At 42.0% G+C, this 23254-nt stretch overlaps 1 protein-coding gene across 1 annotated transcript in view; it reads right to left on the bottom strand.

Annotated features, from left to right (window-relative positions):
* Window positions 1-23254, bottom strand: part of Top3beta (topoisomerase 3-beta) — a 306736-nt gene that overhangs the window by 29859 nt on the left and 253623 nt on the right. Inside the window, 2 exon segments of the mRNA XM_067110195.1 lie at window positions 8165-8320; window positions 8653-8877. Of these exon segments, the coding sequence (XP_066966296.1) occupies window positions 8165-8320; window positions 8653-8877 (381 nt within the window).

Here is a 23254-nt window from a genome sequence, read left to right as displayed (position 1 = left end):
TAACTATTAATAAGCCACAAGAGGCGGAGAACCGATAGGTTTATATGAAACCTACCGAATTAACGAAATCCCGCCGGAGACGGAGTTTGGCGGAGTGAAATCGAGCGACTATTAAAAGAGCGACTAGCCAAGCATGAGGCGGAGCTTGACGGAGGTAAAACCGACAGGTATATATGAAACCTACGGATTCATCAGGTAGCCTGCTCGGGAGAGCATAGCGTACAACGCAATCTGCCGGGTGCCAAACGACTAATAATAAGCCAAAGGAGGCGGCGTTTGGCGGCGATAAAACCGACTGGTGTAAATAAAACCTACGGATTCATCAAGTAGCCTGCTCGGAGAGAGCATAGCGTACTTTACAACCTTCCGAGTCAAGAATAAGTCACATGAGGCGGAGTTTGGCGGAGACGAAACCGACAGGTATATATAAAACCTACGGGTTCATCAAGAAGCCTGCTCGAGGAGAGCATAGCGTACTTCATAACCTTCCGTGCCAAACTATAAATCCAAAACAGACTGCGCACCGGAATGGGAGCTATAGACTCCGTGACCGCTGGTTTGTTGCAGGATAGCGGAGCATTCCTGCACTTGACAAAACCAGCCGAAAACGTATGAGAAAAGGGCATGCTGGAACGGATGCCGGAGCAGAGTACCGTAGCAGCCATAGCCTAGTCAGACCAGGAAAACCCCCGGAGAAAACCGGAGAGAAAACCGGGCTAACAGGACAAAACTCATAGACATAAAAACAGAGTCAACGGAACATTCCGAAGCGATCATGTTTGAACAAAATGTGGGAAGGTTATGAACTGTTCGGAAGTGGGCGCACTCCGAGCCAAGAGAGGAAAACCCCCGGAGGAGGATATCCTGAACGAAGTGATAGCGGTGGGGGGAATAAACGCCGACCGCTAAACACTAAAACCGCCGTAGCAGTAAGCAAGGAGAGCGCCCAACAAGATAACGAAACACCGAACAGGTAGTAGCAAAAAGGAGGGGGAACGCCGAAAGTAAATAAAGCAGAAGACAGTTAGGTGGAGAACGCTAACTGGCCTCGTATGAGATCCCAACAGTGAGGTGCGAACATGTAGGAAGCACCACGAAGGGAAATAGTCGACGTAAAAGGAAGGGGGAAGGATAGGCCAGGAGGTTGGTAACCCAAAGCAGCGACCAGGGGTGGGACAGCACTCCCCGGGCGCCCAGAGATTCTCATAGATCCCCTCGCTATGTAAGCTGTGTTGCACGACAAGAGCGAGAGAAAAAGAGAGGAAGGGCAAAAACCTCTACGGCCAGGAGAGCAATGAAAGATAAAAGGAGTGTGAACAGGAGTGGGGAGAGCACTCCTGGTCACCTCCAGGTCCAGGTGGAGTGCCAACTCAGACACACCGAAGGACAATCAATCAATGCAGAGGGAGGGGATTTAGGCTACAACATAAAATAAGGATAATTGCTCTCAAGCCTTGGAAAGTTAACAAACTTTGAAAACAAACCAAGGGGAGAGAGAGAGCAAAGGATAAAAGGGAGAGAAGGGGACTCTCGAAACCACAAAATAACATATATATAGTCGGTAAAAGAAGTGTGAACAGGAGTGGGGAGAGCACTCCCGGTCACCATTGGTAAGCAACCCAAAGAAGGATTGAACTAGGATAGGCTACGCAGGTAAACCCTCGCTATTCCAGCTTAACTTATTAGGAACATTAGCCTAAGTGAAAAGCCGAAACAGGGAGAGGGTGGACGTAGGCAATATATCCAAGTCAAAACCAAACAAAGGGAAGCACCAGACATAAAACACACATGTACAGAACGAGATCACCGACATGAAACTCATACGTACAGATCGAGATCGTCCCCTCCTTAACGAATTTTTCCCCGAAGGGAAAAAGTGTTACAGCCAACCCCTAGGCTAACCTAACTGAGGCGATGTAAAGGAAGGAAGCCTAGGAGAGGGGTTAACCAATAACTCAAAAAAAAAAAAAATAATAAAACAAAAATTGGATTTTGAATCATTTCAAACAAGGAGGATAGGTAATTCCGGCTAACCTAACAGAGCACATGGATGGAACAAAACACGGAACCAAAACCAAGGAAAAAAAAAAACCAAAACAAAAAAAAGAAAAAAAATGTCAATTTCAGTAATCAAAAAAAACACAAAAATTTAAAAAAAGGGATTAAATGTACGAACCCCAATCCCACACCTCCAACAAGGGTCAAAAAAGTTGAGAAAAACAAAAGGAAATTCAAAACAAAAACCAAAAAAAAAATTTTTTGTGAAAAAAATGATTAAAAGCCTAAGAATTGGTGTTAAAAAAACAAAAAAAATGTCAAAAAAAAAAATCATAAAAAACAAAAATTGTCTAAAGGTACATGTAGGAGGATAGGCAGGCCCAACACAACATGGACGTGAAGGGACATGACCGACCTCCAGTTAAATGAAAGTATCCCAAAATTAACAAAATTCAAAAGCATCAGCACAAGGTCAAAAATTAAATGTAACAATGAAAATCATGTTCCCATACACTTAGAAAGTGAGTCTAAAACAAGGCAAAATAAAGCCAAAATAAGAAGCGAATAGGCCCGAGGGGGAACCACGTAGCCTAAACAGCAAGACAGCACTTGACCAGGAAGGGAACACAAAATTCACAAAATAAACAAAATTATGAAAACAAAGTAAAAACCGTAACAGTACCAATGAAAATAAGATCCCCAAAGGCTAAGAGAAGTGAGTGACAAAAATAAAGCATAATGAGGCCATGATAATAAGCGAATGGGCTCGAGGGGGAAGCTCGTAGCCTAAACGCTCAACAACATTTCTCGTAATGAAGCCACGATAAAAAGCGAATGGGCCCGAGGGGGTAGCTCGTAGCCTAAACGCTAAACATCACTCCCGTAATGAAGCCATGATAAAAGGCGAATGGGCCCGAGTGGGTAGCTCGTAGCCTAAACGCTAAACATCACTTCCATAATAAAATCACTCTCGTAATGAAGCCATGATAAAAAGCGAATGGGCCCGAGGGGGTAGCTCGTAGCCTAAACGCTAAACAGCACTTCTCGTAGTAAATGGGTACAGAACAAACAAAAATTAATCAAACCCACTAAAGTTAGGGATCATTAATGGTAAAACATCCCAAATAAAAAGGGATACAAATAAAAAACACAAAACAAACATGCCGACCCAAGACCAAGAGAGGTCAAGAGACGACGTGAGAGGAGATCGAGACGGGCGTTATAAATTCCTTTAATTATTAAACTAAAGGAAAATAAGAAGCCTCAATCGCCTAAAAAACAACAAAACACTGGTACTCAAGTAATTGAAGAAGAACCTTGCGAGGATGCCATAAAAAATCCAAAATAGAGCACAAAATAAGGATCACAACGAAATTACGTGTGAACGAAAAAACGTGCTAAAATGGAATGCGGCTAGTGTTGCCTTGTATACAGTCCGCGAGTAGTGCATGGGCTTGTATCGGCACCTCTCTCGTTGGGACTTTTGACATTGGGAATCTCTATAGGATAAGGTTCCGTGTTTTTGTAGTTCACCCTTTTCCACACACGACTCCATCTAGTGGAGCTCGCTCTGGGGGTAGTAACTCCAGCATTTCATTTAGCTTTCTCTGGTATCTAGCAACGGAATTACCTAGAAATAAGTGCTGAATGGACTATTTCACTACCATTGTATGTTTTCCGTTCGGATATTGGAGAGGCAAATAAACAAACAACTGCAACGATAAAGTAAACAAATGGTGAACAACCAAGCCTACACAACTCATGAGTCAGACAACAACTCACTGCAGTAAAATCAAGCTTTGTGGTCTTATATAATTATTAAAATATTATGTGAAAATAGTAATCACTAATTAGAATATCACTAATTTGAATATCCCAGGCGAGACAATTCCCGTTTGCTTCGTCCCTCTCTTATAACAAACTTACGAGATGCAATCGTTCAAATTTCTCCCTCATAAGGGTGGTACTTCTCTTGCTTATGACAATGGAATTGCGTGAATGCACTACATGGTATGAAAATCCAAAAAGAAAATGCATCACAAAGCAGTAGGATATCGCTTGAACCAGAACCACACACAAATCGAGATGGCTTATTGGTAAAACCCAACGCTATGTTACATACTTATATAATTTCATATTTCCGAAAATACGCAGTAAAAATATGTCAAGAAATATAAAATATTATATGTATACTAACTGGCATGGTACATCTGTGATACGACTATGGCGAGTTCAAAATATTGAGATACATAGATATATATTTACTTGATACTTTTTTTTGAGAACTAACAAGCTCTTATTGTAGAGTTAGTTATAAATGATTTGTTTAACCAGACCTCTGAACTCTTTTAGGTTTCTTCTCGGGCTGGGAAAAGAATGGGGAAAGAGTACATAAAAAAATTAAGTAGTTAACTAAATAAATAAATAAAAAAAAAAAAAGGGAATTAGAAAAAAACAATCAAGAAAAAAAAAAAAGGGGGGGAAGGGAAGATTATATTTTACTTATCAATTTAATTTTGTTTAGGAAGAGAATGATATTATTAATTGAAAAGTTATTACCTTCTGCTAGAATATCCTTTATTGATTTATTTTGTAAATAAGTCTTTCTTTCATGATGCCATCTGGGACAGTCAATCAAGATGTGTTTGATTGTTACTGGGATGTTACATCTTTCACAAGTTATTGGGTTAGTGTGCGGAGTTGACATCAGATGACCATGTGTGAGTCTGGAGTGTCCTATTCTGAGTCTTGTTAAAATAACCTCATTGATTCTTTGCTTTTGGGTAGAAGAATGCCATTTTTAACTTCGTTCTTAATTTGTTTTAGTTTGTTTTGTGGGGGTATATTTGTCCAATCATTTTGCCAATCCCTATAAATTAAGGGTTTAACTGATGCTAGCCAGTCTGATATGGGTGCTTTCATAGTAGTTGGGGGATTGTACAAGCCAAATTTGCAGCTTTATCTGCTTTCTCATTACCCTCAATGCCTACATGGGCTGGGATCCAACAAATTTGAATTTGAAGGCCATTTGTAATTAACTGATGTATTTCCCGTTGTATATTTTGGACAAGGTCATTATTTGATTTAAATGATCCTATTGCTTCAATTGCACTTCTTGAGTCGCTCAATATGAGTGCTGAAGGAATTCCTTTTTTGTTATAATCTTGAGAGCCAATTGTATGGCTGTTAATTCTGCTGTAAATACTGATGATATTAGAGGAAGGCCCATTTGGATAGTTTTATCACTTGAATAGGCTGATGAGCCCACTCCAGCTTCATTTTTGGATCCATCTGTGTAGATTATGAAGGGATTACCCTTCCGTCTTATGTGTTCCATGGCATGTTGATGGTACATTTCTGTGTTGGACATATATTTCTTTGAAAGATATGATAAATATGTGCATAGTTTTGCCCTTTTTAGTGTCCATGGTGTGACCGGATTTATTTCTTGGGTAAATTTGGGTATCATGTTATGTAAATTCAATAGATGATTAGTTTTTTTAGTAAATGAGTTTTGATTTGGGTTATTATTTGTATTTTGATTGAGAAATTTATTTGATGCAGGAGATGTGCCTGCTTGAAGGGATGTTTCTTCTTAAAGTAATTAGATCTCTGTAATATTTTAGAGGCAGCTGGCCTGCCTCTGCTAGGATAGACACAGTTGGAGATGAGCGGAAGGCTCCTGTACATATAATGCACTCCCTCGTGATGTAATGCATCTAGAGATTTTAAAGTTGTTTCTGAGGCAGTTGAATAAATTGGACAGCTATAATTTATAACTGATAGTACTGTTGCATTGTATAACATTAACATTGTGTCTGTCGTCCTGCACCCCATTTGGTGTGTGAGATTTTCTTTAATAAAGTAAGGGCTTTAGATCCTTTGGCTTTGATATATTTGACATGATCTTTCCAATTTAAATGTTGGTCAAAAAAATTATACCCAAATATTTAACACTATTGCACATGTTTATCTCTTCATTATAAAGATATAACTTAATGGTTTGTTGTTTCAACCATCTTTTGTCTTTGTAGAAGACAATGCCATTTGTTTTATTTACCGACAACTTGAAGCCTACGGAATTGGTCCAAGTGGTTATATTTTTGTTGCTATATTAAGTATTCTTTGAGCATGTCTCAAAGAATAACTTGAATAATAAATTACAAAATCATCCACATACAAACTATTTTGTACACCCTCAGGCAGTCATAGTAATGTCATCTATTGCCAGGGCAAATAAGATGCAGCTCAAAACACTGCCTTGGGGATACCCTCCTCTCTGTAATGTAGCAATTTGAATATGTATTTGCTATGCGTTCTTGAAATGTAATGATTTGTTAGAAAATTATTGATAAATATTGGAAGGTGACCTCGAATATTGGACCTGTGGAGTTTGTGCATAATATTGTATCTCCATGTGGTATCATATGCTCTTTCTGTATCAAAGAAAATAGCCACTGTCAGCTTTTCCTTTTCAAATCCTTTTTTAATATGATCTTCTAATTGAGTGAAGGGTCTAGTGTAGATCTACCAGCTACCGATCCCGATTGGGTAGGTGATAAAATTGAGTATTTTGTTATGACACTTGTTAATCTCAAACCAACCATTTTCTCCAACAGTTTACGCAAGCAACTTGTTAGAGATATTGTCCTATAATTAGTGGGGTTGCTAGGGTCTTTTCCTGGTTTACTGATGGGTATGATTATCGCATGTCTCCACTTCGTTGGGAAGATATGCATTAGCCATGTGTTATTATATAATTTTAATAAGAATTCTTTAGCTAGTGTGGCTAAATTCTGGATCATTTCAAAAGAAATCATATCATGCCCCGCAGCTGATGATCGACATGATTTTAGGGCAAAATTAAGTTCGCTCATATTGAATTCTTGGTTATAATCAAGGTCCTCATCAGTTTCAAAATTAAGTGTATGATTTATTTTTGTGTTCTAATTCTTTTGAAGTGTTCATCTACATTAGAATAAGCACTAATATCTTCTATATGTTTGGCTAATATATTTGAAATATCTTGTAGGTTATGATTTAGTTTGCCATTATATAGTATTGGGCTTCTAGGTGGTCTTACATGTTTACCATTGATTTTACGGATTTTGTGCCATATTTCCTTAATTGAAGTATTTGGTGACAATTCCGATATATAATTTTTTCCACGACTGAGCTTTTTCGAATATTATTGTTTTTCGAAATTTTGCATTATATTTATTGAAAAGAAAATGGGTAGTTTTAGTAGGATACTGAAGTAAATTTCTCACTTTCTACTACCCAGAATTGGCAAGTCACACAGAAATTGTACGACAATTTGTCACTCAATGTCGCTCATAGGGCGATATTGAGATACACAGATACATATTTACTCTGCCATTATATTTTTTTGAGAGAAAGAGCCAGTTTTTATCATAGATAATGTGTATTTTAGTAGGACAGTAAAGTATATTTCTCACTTTCACCTAAAAAGCCATACAGAAAGTTTGCAACAATTTTTCGCTAAACGCTGCCCAAATGCCGGTAAATTTAGGATCACAAGAAGGTGGTGATATCACATTATTATTACTATTATTAATATTAATATTATTATTATTCTTTTATTATTATTATTATTATCATTTATTATTATTATTGAAGTTCCAATTGCACAACATCCTCAGAGAGACTATTCCACAGTCCAACGGTGTGAGAATTAAAGGACCTCTGAAGCTGAAAAGTTTGACAGCGAGGCATATTTACTGCACACTGGTGCTGCTGTTTGCAGAGTTCACCCTTTCATCATTTGTTGGAAGAGCTAACATGAAAAGGTCTGAAAGGAATATGATTAACAAGAAAAAATGCTTGAATAGTGATCTTTGTCAAAGCTAACACCAAGAAAACAACACAATTATTTATAATACTGCAGGCTCTTGAAATGAGAGGTAATTGGTAGACATATACCAAGGATCCATTGGGTGCATGTGTGGTGGTACCACTTTCTTCTGTCTTTCTGACAAAAGACTGGTGATCACAGAAAGTGAACATAGGCATGTACATCATTAATAGGATTGAGATGAAATCAAGTCTTGGTCTTCCAATTGTGGCTGTATTGAGCAAGATGAGACTGGGAAAATACTAAAGTACATGAAAATTAATAAAAAGTGTACTTTAAAAAAAATCATACCTGTTACAAGCTAACTTCCATTTTGGTCCTGAAGAAGGATCTAAAACAAGAATGCCTGTAGGACATTCCATGCACTGTGATATTCCCAAATTATCACGACTGTAATGGCATGTTGGATGAGGACAGAGGTTACATCCCCAACCTTTGGACATGTCACTGAAACAAAGATACCAGTAATCATGTATAAAAGGCCTTCAGCTAAGTTGAACTTTCAAAACGAAAACCCAAACACGAGAATATAATGTAATCTATTTTCATACATCTGACATATTTAAAATTTCTCAATACATATTAAAGTACAGTATCAAAATAATCATTTAACATATTAAAAAAAGTAAGGTTGTTACTCTCCACAGCCATACTGAATTATGAGTGTTTATAAAAGGCTTTATACATAGGGTTAAATAATATATGCTAAAAGATGTCCAAAGAATTCCTCCGCAACAAATAATATACAATTAAGCACTGTAATGAAACCTGTCACTCACGGGAAAGGGGGATTGTTGTAGCAGTATGGGCAGAAGGTATAGCTCTTCCCCTTGGCTCCACCTGACCACATCAAAAGTTGGAAATCATCCAGAGGACATCTATTTTCCTGAAACTCTCGAATCACACCATTCTGGGGCACAGCAAATGTCTCATCACACGTCATACAATGCAGACGCACAGGCTTAGTTTCAACTAGCTTGAGGTAGCGACGGCATTTTCCACATCTGTTGTTAGCATGTAATACAGAACATGTTAAGGAACTATGGAAGTCATTAGAAACTAGAGCATCATATATCAAGTTGAAGCATCCATAAAGTAAAATGCATTCAAAAAAGGTGGTTTTAAGAAAGTCAACCCTTAATCTCTCAGCATCAAACTGAAGCTTTAACAGCCATTTAATATCAGCAAGTCTCCTCCTTCCATAAACAATGCTAGGGATCTGGAAATTATTTGAAACAAACATGCGACAGGTGTTCAAACCTATGGAACTTTTAGATATATGGTTAGACATTTTTAAATTACAAAATGCTAGTCACTAAATTCTTTGATTAAGCTTAAAGATCAGTATCAAAATATGCATAATAACATTACAAATTTTGGTCATGCAGGAGAAAAATTAATACAATAAAAAACAGACATTTTCTGTTTATGGCTTAAAAGATTAATCATCTACGTTAATGTTGATCATTGCTAATTAGTTCAACACAGCATTAATAATATGTGTCTCACCAGATACCAGTTACTTGTACATAACCTTTCATTCTTCAACACAAACTCTTCCCAGACATTCCACAGAAGAAATAAAGTCATCCTGGAGGTGCATGCATCCTAGTTCCTTGAGCTCAATGACAGCCAGCTGTAGCACTGTTCACAACTTGCAGTTTCCTAGCTCGAAAATTTTTACAAACCTCATTTTGTTCAATTATCCATTAATTCATCAGTCTTGTGCATATACTCATTTATGTGAAGTGAATTTCAGCAACAGAATTTGGATTTCAAATTTATATCAGTCTGATTAAGGATTTCACCAGCAGTACAGTGGTAGTTGGCTGGTTTTCATAAAGTGCCAATAACTTACCCTGCTACAGTTCTAGCTTTTGTACATGTCAAAAGCTGAATTTCTGTACATTTGTTCTGTTAATTTACAGTTGTTTTTTCATGTGTTGATATAAGGCTGGAAACAGGTCATTAGTTAGTTAATGCCTTCATTGCTGTTTTTTGAGAATTTTTCTATTTTACTTTGTTGGGATGGTGTACAGTCGATCCCCGGTGTTCAAGGGGGATGCATACCACAACCTCTGCGAATGGCTAAAATCCACGAATACTTGACACCCCTCTAAGAATGCTTATAACTGCTTATTTTGATAGCTCAAACACCAAGAAAACCCTCTAAAAATGCTTATACCTGAGTATTTTAATAGTTTTATCACAAAAAGTGCATTTAGTCATGAAAATTATATGCAAATACAGTACTTAGTGAATATTTCACTGTGCAAAATACCACGAATTGGCAAATTTTCCACAAATAATATGAATAACGTAGTCCCCGGTTATCAGCAGGCTCAGTTTATGGGCGATCCGGTTTTATGACGCTTGTCTAGTGACGAAAATCGGCAATTTCCGGCACCAAAAATCGCCGATTTCTGCTTACCGGCACCAATACATACCTAACTGAGGCGCCGATTACTGAAAATCACCGATTTCTGGTTATCATTATTACGCTGTCAGAACGGAACCCCCGCCAATAACTGGGGACTGCTTGTACAGTATTCGTTCCACAGAAAAATTTGCCAGTCGGCGAAGCCACGAATCCAGAACTGCGAATAGGTGGGGTCCACTGTAGTATCTTTGATTGGGAATAGGAAGCATAACTATTTGAAAGTCTAGTTCAGAGGTTCTCAGTTTTTATTGCTTAGTGGCGTACTAACGATATATCCTGGACGCTGACAGTGCACCAACTCTACAGTCAGTGTAATTATATTTATTATATAAGCTTGCTACATATTCCACTGACGCAAAGGTACAAACTAGGGCTAGCCATAATATTAGTACGAATATGTATGTGCACACGTGTACGGTAATTATTATAATAATGAAGTAATACCGTAATAATAATAATAATAATAATAATAATAATAATAATAAAATAATATTATTATTATTATTATTACTATTGTTTGTTATTAAAGGATTTTGACAAAGGAAAAATCTATTTCTGGGGAGGGGCCCGTGTCACCCGGTGAAATAATCCATTCAGCACTTATTTCTAGGTAATTCCGTTGCTAGATACCAGAGAAAAGCTAAATGTAAAGCTGGGGTTACTACCCCCAGAGCGAGCTCCAAGAAATGGAGTCGTATATGGTAAAGGGTGAGATTGTCACAATCACGGGACCCTGCCCTATAAAGATTCCCAATGTCAAAAGTCCCAACGAGAGAGGTGCCGATACAAGCCCATGCACTACTCATGGACTGTACACAAGGCAATACTAGTCGCATTCCATGTTAGCACCCGCCCCACTAGAATGATGTTTACCATGGGAGGGAGAGAATGAAAAACAGGTGGGTCACCGGGTGACACGGGCCCCTCCCAGAAATAGATTTTTCCTTTGTCAAAATCCTTTTTCTGGATCGGGTCCCGTGTCAGCCGGTGAAATAATAACAGAGAAATAAATATCATTCTTATGCTATTAAAGATTTTAAAAAGAGACGTTGAAAACTAGGGGAGAATTCCACCCTGAACATTAGTAAGGTCCCCGAAATTCATGTAATGAAAATAATGTAAGTGGCCACTGCTCTAAGATCATGAGCTTTGGAATTGAACCTGAATAGGCTTGTATTAAGAAAATACTTGCTGCCTGATAGCAGACACAATGACAGTAACCCCCTCTTCAAAAAAAAGAGAGACCTGACAAAATTGTGAGGTCCTGTCTAAATAAGCCTGTAAGGAAAAAACTGGGCACAGAGACAGACCTTGTGAAAGGGGAGTACTTTCCAAGGTGACCACCGAAAATGAGGACCTTCAACTATAGATAGAAAGTTAGGGTGAGGAATTCACAACACTACCCCTGATGTGGGGAAACCAAAATGGTTGGTTCCACTAGACAGGGCAGACAGTACAGGAATACTAGCACTAGAAGCTAAGCTGATTAAATCTTAGGGTCTTCCCCAACAAGGAAAGGTAAGAACAAGATGATTGTTGGTTACCGAAGCTAACTCCGATACATTACTCAAAGACCAGGAAACCGAATGTGGACAGAGTACTGGTCTCAGACGAACACAGACCTTAGGGTTGAAAGTTAAGGGCCTGTGAGTCTGGTTCCAATAAAACACTTTCCTCGGGGCCAATGCGGCTGCATCATTACTGTAGTTTCAAAAACTATGTGAAGAGTGCTAGTTACTTAACTGCAGAACCACACTGCAGTAGAGTAGGATCCCTTGACTAATTTTAGGAAGACAGTAATAACAGGACCAATATCAGTTTCCTCCTAAACTGTAAAATTCACAAAGACCACAAAGCCAGGGCACCAGAACATTGAGGAGGCTGATGCAGGCCGAGTTTATACCAGTCGTGGCAGTTTGATAGTTTGTGGCTGAATTGGGTTGCAAACAGACCTACTTCTAGGTCCGGGAAAAGATCACAAGACTACCTGAATGACGCTCCGTCTAAGGACTATTCCGACACCAGGGGGGAGGCCCTGGATAGGGAAACTGTAGTGACCTTTTGGACCCCTACGAGAAGGGTGGCAGACAGAAGCCACTTGTGTCTGTTGGCTATGGAGAAGAATGAACCATAACCTGAATGATTCAATTCGACTTTGAACCCACTTGTTTACGCAGCGCACTATTGCTGCGTTGTTCAGAACCAGCCTAAAATGAATCCTCCTGGGAGGAAGAAGTTTCCCAAGGGCAGGAAGACTGCCACAGCCCCCCAAAGCGTTGATATGGAACTGCCGGAACGTGACCAACTAAGTTCCATGTACTTCATGGAGCTAAAAATATCCACCCCACCCGCCCAGAGAGGTGACGGTGTGGAATACTGAGGCCGGAGGGGGAAGCTGGAGAGGAACTGACTTCTATAAGCTCTCGACAGTTGTTCAAGGCCGGAGGCCCTTATTTAAAAAGGAGGAATCAGGGAGACACGTCCCTGACTCCGCCATACCCCGGTTATAAACTCCAGCTTTGACTTCAGAAGGAGAACCGTCACTGAAGCAAACTGAAGAGAGCCCAAGACCTTTTCTTGGGCACGGTGAGAGGTATGCTTGTGTTGATGAAATGCTTGGTTGCCCTTGCTATCTCTTTCCGCTTCCACAGGATTCACAACCACTGAAGGCTACACTCCGGAACCAGGTGGGATTCCTTCCTGTGTACTTAGAAGCCCAGAGACTCTAGAAAGCCGATTGTAATGACCGGCACCCTCAGGCAATTCCCGACGCTGGGTGCCCAAATGAGCCAGGCAACTAGATATGCGGCTAGCATAACCTTCTAATACCGGAGCTGTTGAACTACGGTATTGTTCAAACTGGCAAAGATTCTGGGGGCTGCATTGAGGAGGGCATGAACCTGAAGGGGTACGCCTGCTCCCCGAGTGTGAACCCCAAGAAGGGATAGAACCTTCCTGCAACTAAGATGTGAAAGGAAGCGTCGGAAAGGTTTATAGAGGTGGTTACGGCTCCACGGAGCAGTAGGATCCGAACCTACAAGACTGTAAGCAACCGAGACTTGTCGCATTGAATGAGGAAAATAAACGGGACACGCCCGGAAAAATTTTCCAGTGGAAGAGAACTTCTTTGGCAGACTGAAAAAGCCTGACAGGCCATTCACAAAGTCCTCCAGATCTCTGGCCGGTAACTGACCGAACCTGAATGGGGGAGGGGGACAAACAGTCCAGCTCCACCCCGGGCCTTGATAACTATACTCTGGGCCCAGGGACTGAAGTTCCAGTGGCCCCAAAAATGGTACAGCCTCCCACCCATGTGAGAAATACTACTGGGAGGAGGCTTGCTTGCCTCCCCTGGAGCCTTTGCCTTCCCAACTTCTCGGAGAGGAGCAGGATGCTTCCCTGCTCCTATGATAACCCCGAGGTTCAGTGCCTCTGGTAGAATGTCTAGTGAAAATTCTTTCCTTGGGTTTTCGTATGAAGCAAAGAAAACTCCGGCGGAGGCATATGGGGGAGGCAGAGACATACGGGGGAGTCACTAGGGGCTGATGTGTTGGTTGAACCCGCACACATCGAGGTGGAGGCTGGGAGTGAGAGGCTGACGGCTGTCCAGGGGCAGGAACCTGAAGAGCCTGCACCACTGCCTGAGCAGGGGGGCGTTTGAACTACATGAACTTTTTGCCGGACTTGGGATAGGGCCCGGCAAGTTTAGATTATTTCCGCTCAGTAGACAGACACCCACGAGAACGGAGGCTCTGATTAACATCAGTAGCCCCGGACAGACTGTAACAACGCCCACCTGGGGAAAAGATTAATTCCCCAGGTGAAACTGTTCATAAGTCTTTTCGGCTCAAGGCGGAATGTGGCTGCCGAAAAATGTGTCTTCAGCTGTCCATCCGGACTGATGAAATAAAGCAGGACCTGCAGAAAACCTGGCAAGAGGGATTTTATCAGGACCCGAAACAACAAACCGCCATCATATACCACAGACATTGTTTCTGTTAAAGTCAAAGAGTTCCAGGACCTGGCAAGCCTGTCCTTACACCCTGTTTCAGCTTCCGGGAATCGACTCCGGAAGCTTAGGGAGCTGTACGCTGAATAAATTAGAAGTGTAGTCCGGGGTTAGAAGATTCACTGTGAACGTATCTGTGATATCTGTCTCCCGGAGATGCGTCAGTGGTTTATTTCCGAAACAAGCCTGTTGATAAGAGGGGCTACATTCGGAGCACAAGGGGTAGGAAGCAGGGCTCTCAAAGAGAACACGGTAAAGACCCCATAGCTGGCGTGAACTTGGAATTCTCCGCCTGCCACTCCGTTAGAATTCTCAACGGAGACGATGTGCCCAGTCCCTAGGGAAGATGAGGGTTTCCTTAGGGATCTTGTCAGATAGATACCATGCCCCTTCTGCCAGTCTGGCAAAACACGGATAAGGGGATACCAGGCCGGAAGGGAAGAAATGCAATTCCGCCAACCTTCGTGTGCCCACACCCTCGATAGGAGGGTGCCTTCATGCTGGGAAGCATAAAGGGATAGGCGCCAAAGGTTCCCCAGACCGAAGGGGAAAAGAGGTGGAGGTGTCCGGAACGGAGTAGAATTCTGGAACGGAGCAGGATTTTACAGGTGATCTGTTGATAATGAGTCCTGAGATTAATCTCTTTGGGATTTAAGCTCCTGGGAAAGGGAAGGCACGGACCCATGAGGTAGATAGATAGTTAGATAGTTTGATAGTTTGTCAATGACCCTCATATCGAGCTCCTTATAAGGAGACCCGTAAAAGAGACTGCAAGAAAGGAAGGAGGGGGTAACCGCCTTACTTTGCTTGGGCCGTGTCCCTTTCCAGAATACGAGGCCTAACTCGTAGACGGCACCGGACTAGAGATCCGAGACGTCCTCGAGGGGGCCCAAGAGCGGGTCTTCTGGGTTTTAAGAAGGGTCTTTCTTGACTGATTTCACCTTAGGGACGGTAGACCAGGAACCGTCCAGAAGGGATGAGGATCTAACGAATCCCCTAAAGGAAAAAGTTTGTCTCACTTATTCCCGAGCTAAGCGGAAAAGGTTTGCCTCACTTATTCCCGCACCTACTTATCGCTCCGGGACGATGTTCACAGGTTCGAGAACGAGACTGAAGGCCGCAACGTCTTCAGTAAATCCTCCGTAAACAGCTAATTTATTTTAAGAGGACCGGGTCATCTCTTGGACTCTGGTAAACAAAGGGGCAGCAACTTCTTCAGCAACTGACGTTGAGAACTGGGCGCCAGGAAAGGAACATTACAAATGTCCACCGAAGGACATAGGAATTTCCGACTCTCACGTTTCGCCGCCGAGCTGATGACCCCGGACTAGAGGGAGTGAAGCGAAGAACGAGACTTGGTGGCCGGCCTCCAGGAGGGGGAAAATTAGGACCCCAAACACCGGAGGAGCAACTATTAATAAGTCATATGAGACGGAGTTTGGCGGAGGAAAACCGATAGGTGTATATGAAACCTACCGATTCATCGAGAATCTCGCCCGGAGAGAGCCCAAACACTGAAAGAGCGACTATTAATAAGCCATATGAGGCGGAGTTTGGCGGAGGTAAAACCGACAGGTGTATATGAAACCTACGGATTCATCAGGTAGCCTGCTCGGAGAGAGCATAGCGTACAACACAACCTTCCGGGTGCCAAACGACTAATAATAAGCCATATGAGGCGGAGTTTGGCGGAGACAAAACCGACAGGTGTATATAAAACCTACGGATTCATCAAGTAGCCTGCTCGGAGAGAGTATAGCGTACTTCACAACCTTCCGTGCCAAACTATAAATTCTCCAACACAGACTGCGCACCGCATATGAGGCGGAGTTTGGCGGAGGTAAAACCGACAGGTGTATATGAAACCTACGGATTCATCAGGTAGCCTGCTCGGAGAGAGCATAGCGTACAACACAACCTTCCGGGTGCCAAACGACTAATAATAAGCCATATGAGGCGGAGTTTGGCGGAGATAAAACCGACAGGTGTATATAAAACCTACGGATTCATCAAGTAGCCTGCTCGGAGAGAGCATAGCGTACTTCACAACCTTCCATGCCAAACTATAAATTCTCCAACACAGACTGCGCACCGGAATGGGAACTATAGACTCCGTGACTGCTGGCTTGTTGCAGGATAGCGGAGCATTCCTGCACTCGACAAAACCAGCTGAAAGCGTATGAGAAATGAGCATGCTGGAACGGATGCCGGAGCAGAGTACCGTAGCAGCGACTTAGCCTAGTCAGACCAGGAAAACCCCCGGAGTAAACCGGAGAGAAAACCGGGTTAACAGGACAAATCTCATAGACACAAAAACAGAGTCGACGGAACATTCCGGAGCGACCATGTTTTAACAATATGTGACGGATACAAACATAGTGGGAAGGTTATGAACTGTTCGGAAGTGGGCGCACTCAGAGCCAAGAGAGGAAAACCCCCGGAAGAGGATATCCTAAACGAAGTGATAGCGGTGGGGGAATAAACACCGACCGCTAAACACTATAACCGCCGGAGCAGTAAGCAAGGAGAGCGCCCAACAAGATAATGAAACACCGAACAGGTAGTTAGAAAATGGAGGGGAAACGCCGAAAGTAAACAAAACAGAAGACAGTTAGGTGGAAAACGCTAACTGGCCTCGTATGAGATCCCAACAGTGAGGTGCGAACTGGTAGGAAGCACCACGAAGGGAAACAGTCGACGTAAAAGGAAGGGAGGGAAGGATAGGCCAGGAGGTTGGTAACCCAAAGTAGCGACCAGGGGTGGGACAGCACTCCCCGGGCGCCCAGAGATCCTCATACGTCCCCTCGCTATGTGAGCTGTGTTGCACGACAAGAGCGAGAGAAAAGGAGAGGAAGGGCAAAAACCTCTACGGCCAGGAGAGCAAAGAAAGGTAAAAGGAGTGTGAACAGGAGTGGGGAGAGCACTCCCGGTCACCTTTAAGTCCAGGTGGGGTGCCAACCGATAAGATCAGACACTAAACACCGAGGACAAACCAATCAATGCAGAGGAGGATGTAGGCTACAGCACAAAATAAGGATAAAATGCTCTCAAGCCTTGGTAAGTTAACAAACCTTGAAAACGAACCAAGGGAGAGAGAGAGCAAAGGAATGGGTAAAAGGGGAAGAAGGGGATTCTCGATACAACAAAATAAAATATAGTTGGTAAAAGGAGTGTGAACAGGAGTGGGGAGAGCACTCCCGGTCACCTTGGTAAGCAACCCAAAGAAGGATTGAACTAGGATAGGCTACGCAGGTATACCCTCGCTATTCCAGCTTAACCTATTAGGAACATTAGCCTAAATGAAAAGCCGAAACAGGGAGAGGGTGGACGTAGGCAATATACCCAAGTCAAAACCAAACAAAGGGAAGCACCAGACATAAAACACATATGTACAGATTGAGATTGCCCCCCCCTAAACGTTTTTTCCCTGAAGGAAAAAAAGCTATAGCCAACCCCTAGGCTAACCTAACTGAGGCGATGCAAAGGAAGGAAGCCTAGGAGAGGGATAAAGGCTAACTAATAACTCAAAATAATGTATAATAAAACAAAAATTTACTATAAGGTACATGTAGGAGGATAGGCAGGCCCAACACGACATGAACGTGAAGGGAACTGGTCGACCTCCAGTTAAATGAAAGTACCCAAAATAATCAACAAAATTCAAAAGCATCCGAGCACAAGGTCCAACGTAAAGGATAGTCTTAAAAGTACCAATGAAAATCATGTTCCCATAAGCTTAGAGAAGTGAGAGTCTAAAATAGGGCAAAATAAAGCCAAAATAATAAGCGAATAGGCCCGAGGGGGAACCACGTAGCCTAAACAGCAAGACAGCACTTGACCAGCAAGGGAACACAAAATTCACAAAATTAACAAAATTGCAAAAACAAAGTAAAAAACCGTAACAGTACCAATGAAAATACGATTCCCAAAAGCTAAGAGAAGTGAGGGACAAAATTAAGGCATAATGAAGCCATGATAATAAGCGAATGGGCCCGAAGGGGGAGCTCATAGCCTAAACGCTAAACGTCACTTCTCGTAGTAAAGGGGCACAGAACAAATATAAAATTAATAAAACCCACTAAAGATAGGAATCACTAATTGGGAATACATCCCAAACAAGAAAAATTACAAATAAATTACACAAAACAAACATGCCGACCCAAGACCAAGAGAGGTCATGAGACGCCGTGAGAGGAGATCGAGACGGGTGTTATAAATCCCTTTAATTATTAAACTAAAGGAAAATAAGGAGCCTCAATTGCCTAAAAAACAATAAAACACTGGTACTCAAGTTGTTGAAGAAGAACCTTGCGAGGATGCCATAAAAAATGCCAAAATAGCGCACAATATAAGGAGCACAACGAAATTACATGTGAATGAAATCGCGTGCTAAAATGGAATGCGACTAGTATTGCCTTGCGTACAGTCCGCGAGTAGTGCATGGGCTTGTATCGGCACCTCTCTTGTTGGGACTTTTGACATTGGGAATCTTTATAGGGCAGGGTCCCGTGATTGTGACAATCTCACCCTTTACCATATACGACTCCATTTCTTGGAGCTCGCTCTGGGGGTAGTAACCCCAGCTTTACATTTAGCTTTTCTCTGGTATCTAGCAACAGAATTACCTAGAAATAAGTGCTGAATGGATTATTTCACCGGCTGACACGGGACCCCGATCCAGAAATATATGAATGAATTAATGAGCACATGGGAATGATGTACAACATACATTCCAGCTGTAGATTAAACATACCTGATTAATGGGACACTTGTGCCTGTATGGATTTGCATATCCTTTCAATGTTAGGAGGGACACTGGACAGGCACACACTCATTTCCTCTTCAACACTCAGCAATCTAGACCTCACCTTAGCTTTGATGTTTGTGAGTTTTGAGAATCCTAGTTCACATACATATGAGGTCGAGAACTGCAGCAATATTTTCTGGGATTTTAAGGCTATGCGAGGGTGTTCCTTTTCAATTTTTATCCACACATACCCATCCGTGAAATTTTCGTGGCATACCTGGGGGATAGTCGCCGTGCAGAAGGGCGCTGCAGAGCACAGATTGAGAATCACTGGTCTAGTTTGTGGTGTTTTAATGAGGGTATGGTTATCTTTAAACTTTGTGACTTTATTTATGATTATTTTTTCTAATTATTTGATTGTTAGCAAATTGTTTATGTTTTTCATACACAGCTTAAAAGCTAGGTTCTCCTTATCATCAGTTTTACATATTATTATTTTCATCGCCTCCACCTCTAGGTGACACAAAGGTCTCTGAAATTTTGCCACATCTCTCCTGAGCTTGTCTTCCCTAAATCCCCACTTATCACCAGTTTCCACTCAACAGTGTGGGTCTTCCAACACTTCTGGTGCCCACAAGAGCCCAGTAGACAATACCATGTACTATTTTCCTCTGGGTAGCGTGAAAGACATTTCCCAGCCATCTCCATCTCTTCTGTAGTATGATCATCCAGCAGCTTTGGCTTTATTCTAAGACAAAGTATCACAGCCTTCTCCTACCTTGCTAAAAATATTCTACATATCCTGAGAGGCTGATCTTATTTTTAACACTGAGATGTCCAAATTACTCCCGTGCTCCTACAGTGTCTTCACAAAAGATTTGTCCTCTGTCTTTCTTCCTTGCCTGCAAAGCTTCAGTGGCAATCATTAATGATGTGCAACTTCTAATCATAATACTTCTATAGTCTTTTCTTTCATTGCCAATTTCCTTTCAGTCGCATCTGTGGCTCTACTTCTCAATGCTCAAGATTTTTCATCTTCTAGGCGTTGCCCTACCTATGCCTTACTGAGACCCCTAGCTCCAATTTCTCTCATGTTTCTGGCTCTGGCCTCACCAGGCAATAGCTCTCTTATGCTGAGACATGCTTCTGTTTCTAATCTCAATCCTGGTACTGGCAGTCCTACTAGACTTAGTAGCTTTGCAACCCCTGGACTCACTCCTGCCCCTAACCACTCTTCTGACTCTAGTGAATCTTGTTGCAAGACCAGCATTTGTCTTTAATCAAGCACCTGCTGCCATCCCTAGTAATAACTATCATGGCTTCACTTCTTCAAGATGCTCCTGCCTCTAGTTGCTCCACTGACTCCTCTGGTAGTATTTCAGGAATTTTCTCCTCTTTTGACTCTCATGAGATTGGTAGCATCAGACTCACTCCTGCCTCCAATTGCCCTTGCAGCTCAACTATACATGGCTGCTCGCTCACCTGCCTCTAGCCATGAGACACACCTTTGCAGTCTTGCCTCTACCACTACCACAGTTAACCTGATTTCACTGGCAATCCAACCTCTAACCATTCCCTTGATTACAGACAGATTTCAAACAGTGTTTCAGGCTACACCAGCTACTCCTCCAAGCATTGATCTAAGTGCACCTCTTACCACAAAATGACCATATTGCAGTTCCTTGCATCTCTGTACCAAAGAGGCCTTCACTGGGTGTCAGTGATTCAGTAATTTTGACACCCTGTTCTCCTGCAACTGAAGTACTCTTTTCAGCATCAAATTCGGCTCATACCACTGGTCAAGCTCTGGGTGATGTCAATGATTCTTAGCTATATTCTGTAACTAGTTACTAGATTTCCTTATTTCTTCAGCTTCACTCTGGTTCTTCTTTAATCATGAATAATGCAGACTTTATTTTCAAGCGAGTCTTTCCTCTAGTTTCACAAGTTAGGTCTTATAGTTTTAACAGGAGGTGCTTCTCTTCCTCTGAGATCATGGTAGCTCCTCATACTCCACACAGGAGGCTACTAATCTGAACTGCTTCAAGAGCTTCTGATATTTGCCACTCCATGATTTGCACCAGATTTAATGATTACTGTACTTGAAAAATGTGTTATACGTGAGAAGGAACAAGAATTTCATATTCCTCAATAAGACGAAACCTCATTCAGAAAGACCTTACAGTGGACCTGTGGTATGTTTGACTACAGATGCTGCATAGCTTACAAGGTTGTCTCAGATGAAGAACCTGACACAAATGCCCTTCTAAAATATGACAGCCTAGCTGCACATACCATGGCAAATACTGTGAATGATATTACTTATAAAGAGGGAGGTCTTTTGAGAGAGGGCTGTGAAAATCCTATGATTACCCGACAATTTTACTCTGGCAGATACTTAAGCCCATGTTTTCAAACAATGACAGGCTATTGTCCCCTGGCCAGACTTTTGTCTCCCAAAGACTCTTGCAAAAGATGTAAATTCTCCTCTACCTTGGCCTTCAGTATACTTCACATCAAATGAGATTGACTGAGTGAAGAAATTCTTTTTAAGAAGGATGCTAATTACAAACTAACAAGGTTGGGTGTTGAGAGCCATAAGTAATCTCACTGCCAGTGTCTCAAGTTCCCAAGAAAACTGACTATGGCCAGACACCTTCACCTTATAGCCTCTCTAAGCTGGGCCTCAATTCTGAGTACATATGGATGGTATTCTCTTTGAATGGCACAATTTATTAAAAGAGATGCACTAATACAAGGATTCTCAAATCTGTTTTTGTTTGATTTTCAGACTCTGCGGGTCACTGTTTCCTTCACCCATGGTTAGAGATGAAAATCAGACATGATTCTACATAAGCAAGGACACCGATGAGATCTCTAGCAACTCCACTCCTTCACTTCAGCCTAGCCCAGTGCTAATTGTGGTCACCTGGATTATCACCTTCTCCCACATTACTTTTTGCCAGTAGGCAACATTTTTGTCCCCTATATCCAGGGAACATTTTTTGGCAACACCTGGGTCTAGTAATCAACTGAGACAAGTCAGACCAACATCCAACCAAGAGATCCTCATATCTGGGGTTAGATTTCCCAACACAAGCTTCCTTAGTTTATCCCACAGAGTTCACAGACTTCAGAACCTGCTGGCGTAGTTTACTAATATCCAGTCTCCCTGTCAAGTTCAAACCAACATCAATTAGCCATTTGGTCTACCTGCAGAAAGTAGTTTCTAACAGTCATTTCAATTCATCCACACAATTCTCAAAATATTACTCTTACCCGCCATTGCCAGAAGTATTAGTTTACAGAGCCCTCAAACACAGGGTGGGGCAATCATCTATTGGACCTACAGAAGACAGATGCTAACCCAATTTTTCAGAACTGATATTGGTCTTTTTACTTTTTGGCCCTGGAAGCCTCCACTCCACAAGTTAAAAAGAAGAGTTGCAGGAGTAAATGGCAGACAATTTGACAACTACTGCGTATCTGAAGAATGAAGGGGGGGACCAGATCTGAGGGGTTATGCCGGCTGGCAGTATAGATATTACTATAGATGAGGCAATAAGACGGCAAAATGTGGCAGCAGATCTCCTCAGCAGGTGACATGAAGTTCTTCCTGTGGTGTGGTAGCCTCATCCTGGGGTACAAAGTTGATGTGAAAGCTATGGGGTGGGGGTTGGGGGAGGGGAGGCTCTGGGACACACTTGAGCGATAGGGTAACAAACCACTGTTCATCTGTACTAAATCCAGTGGCAAGGGATGCTGATACTCTCATGAACAACTTGGAGTCTTATGGCTTTCCTTATTTCAGCACCACCCTTCTGGTCCTGAATAAAATTTGTTGCTCCTCCAATGTCGTGATGAAACAGCTGGCTCCCTCTGGTCTCAGGATAAGTGGCTTACAAACCTTTTAACCCTATAAACAGAAGTTCCCAGGTCACTGCCAAAATGAGAGAATTTGTTGAAGCAGATGCATATCATGCTTTGAGTTTATCATGAAAGGGAATTTTGGCAGAGGTTGCAGAGGCCATCATAAACCATGGAGTGTCCCACTCCTAATCTCTACTAGTCAAGGTGGTGTGTCTTCTATGATTGGTGTGGTGGAGGGAACAATGACCCACTCAAAGCCTCTATACCACAAGCAGCAAGATTTTTATTGTTTATACTCAGCTCTCAAAAGTTACC

Source organism: Macrobrachium rosenbergii, chromosome 10 (genome assembly GCF_040412425.1).
Source record: "Macrobrachium rosenbergii isolate ZJJX-2024 chromosome 10, ASM4041242v1, whole genome shotgun sequence".
Classification (NCBI taxonomy): domain Eukaryota; kingdom Metazoa; phylum Arthropoda; class Malacostraca; order Decapoda; family Palaemonidae; genus Macrobrachium; species Macrobrachium rosenbergii.
Note: the sequence above shows the minus strand (reverse complement) of the source record. Positions and strands in the feature narration are given on the sequence as shown.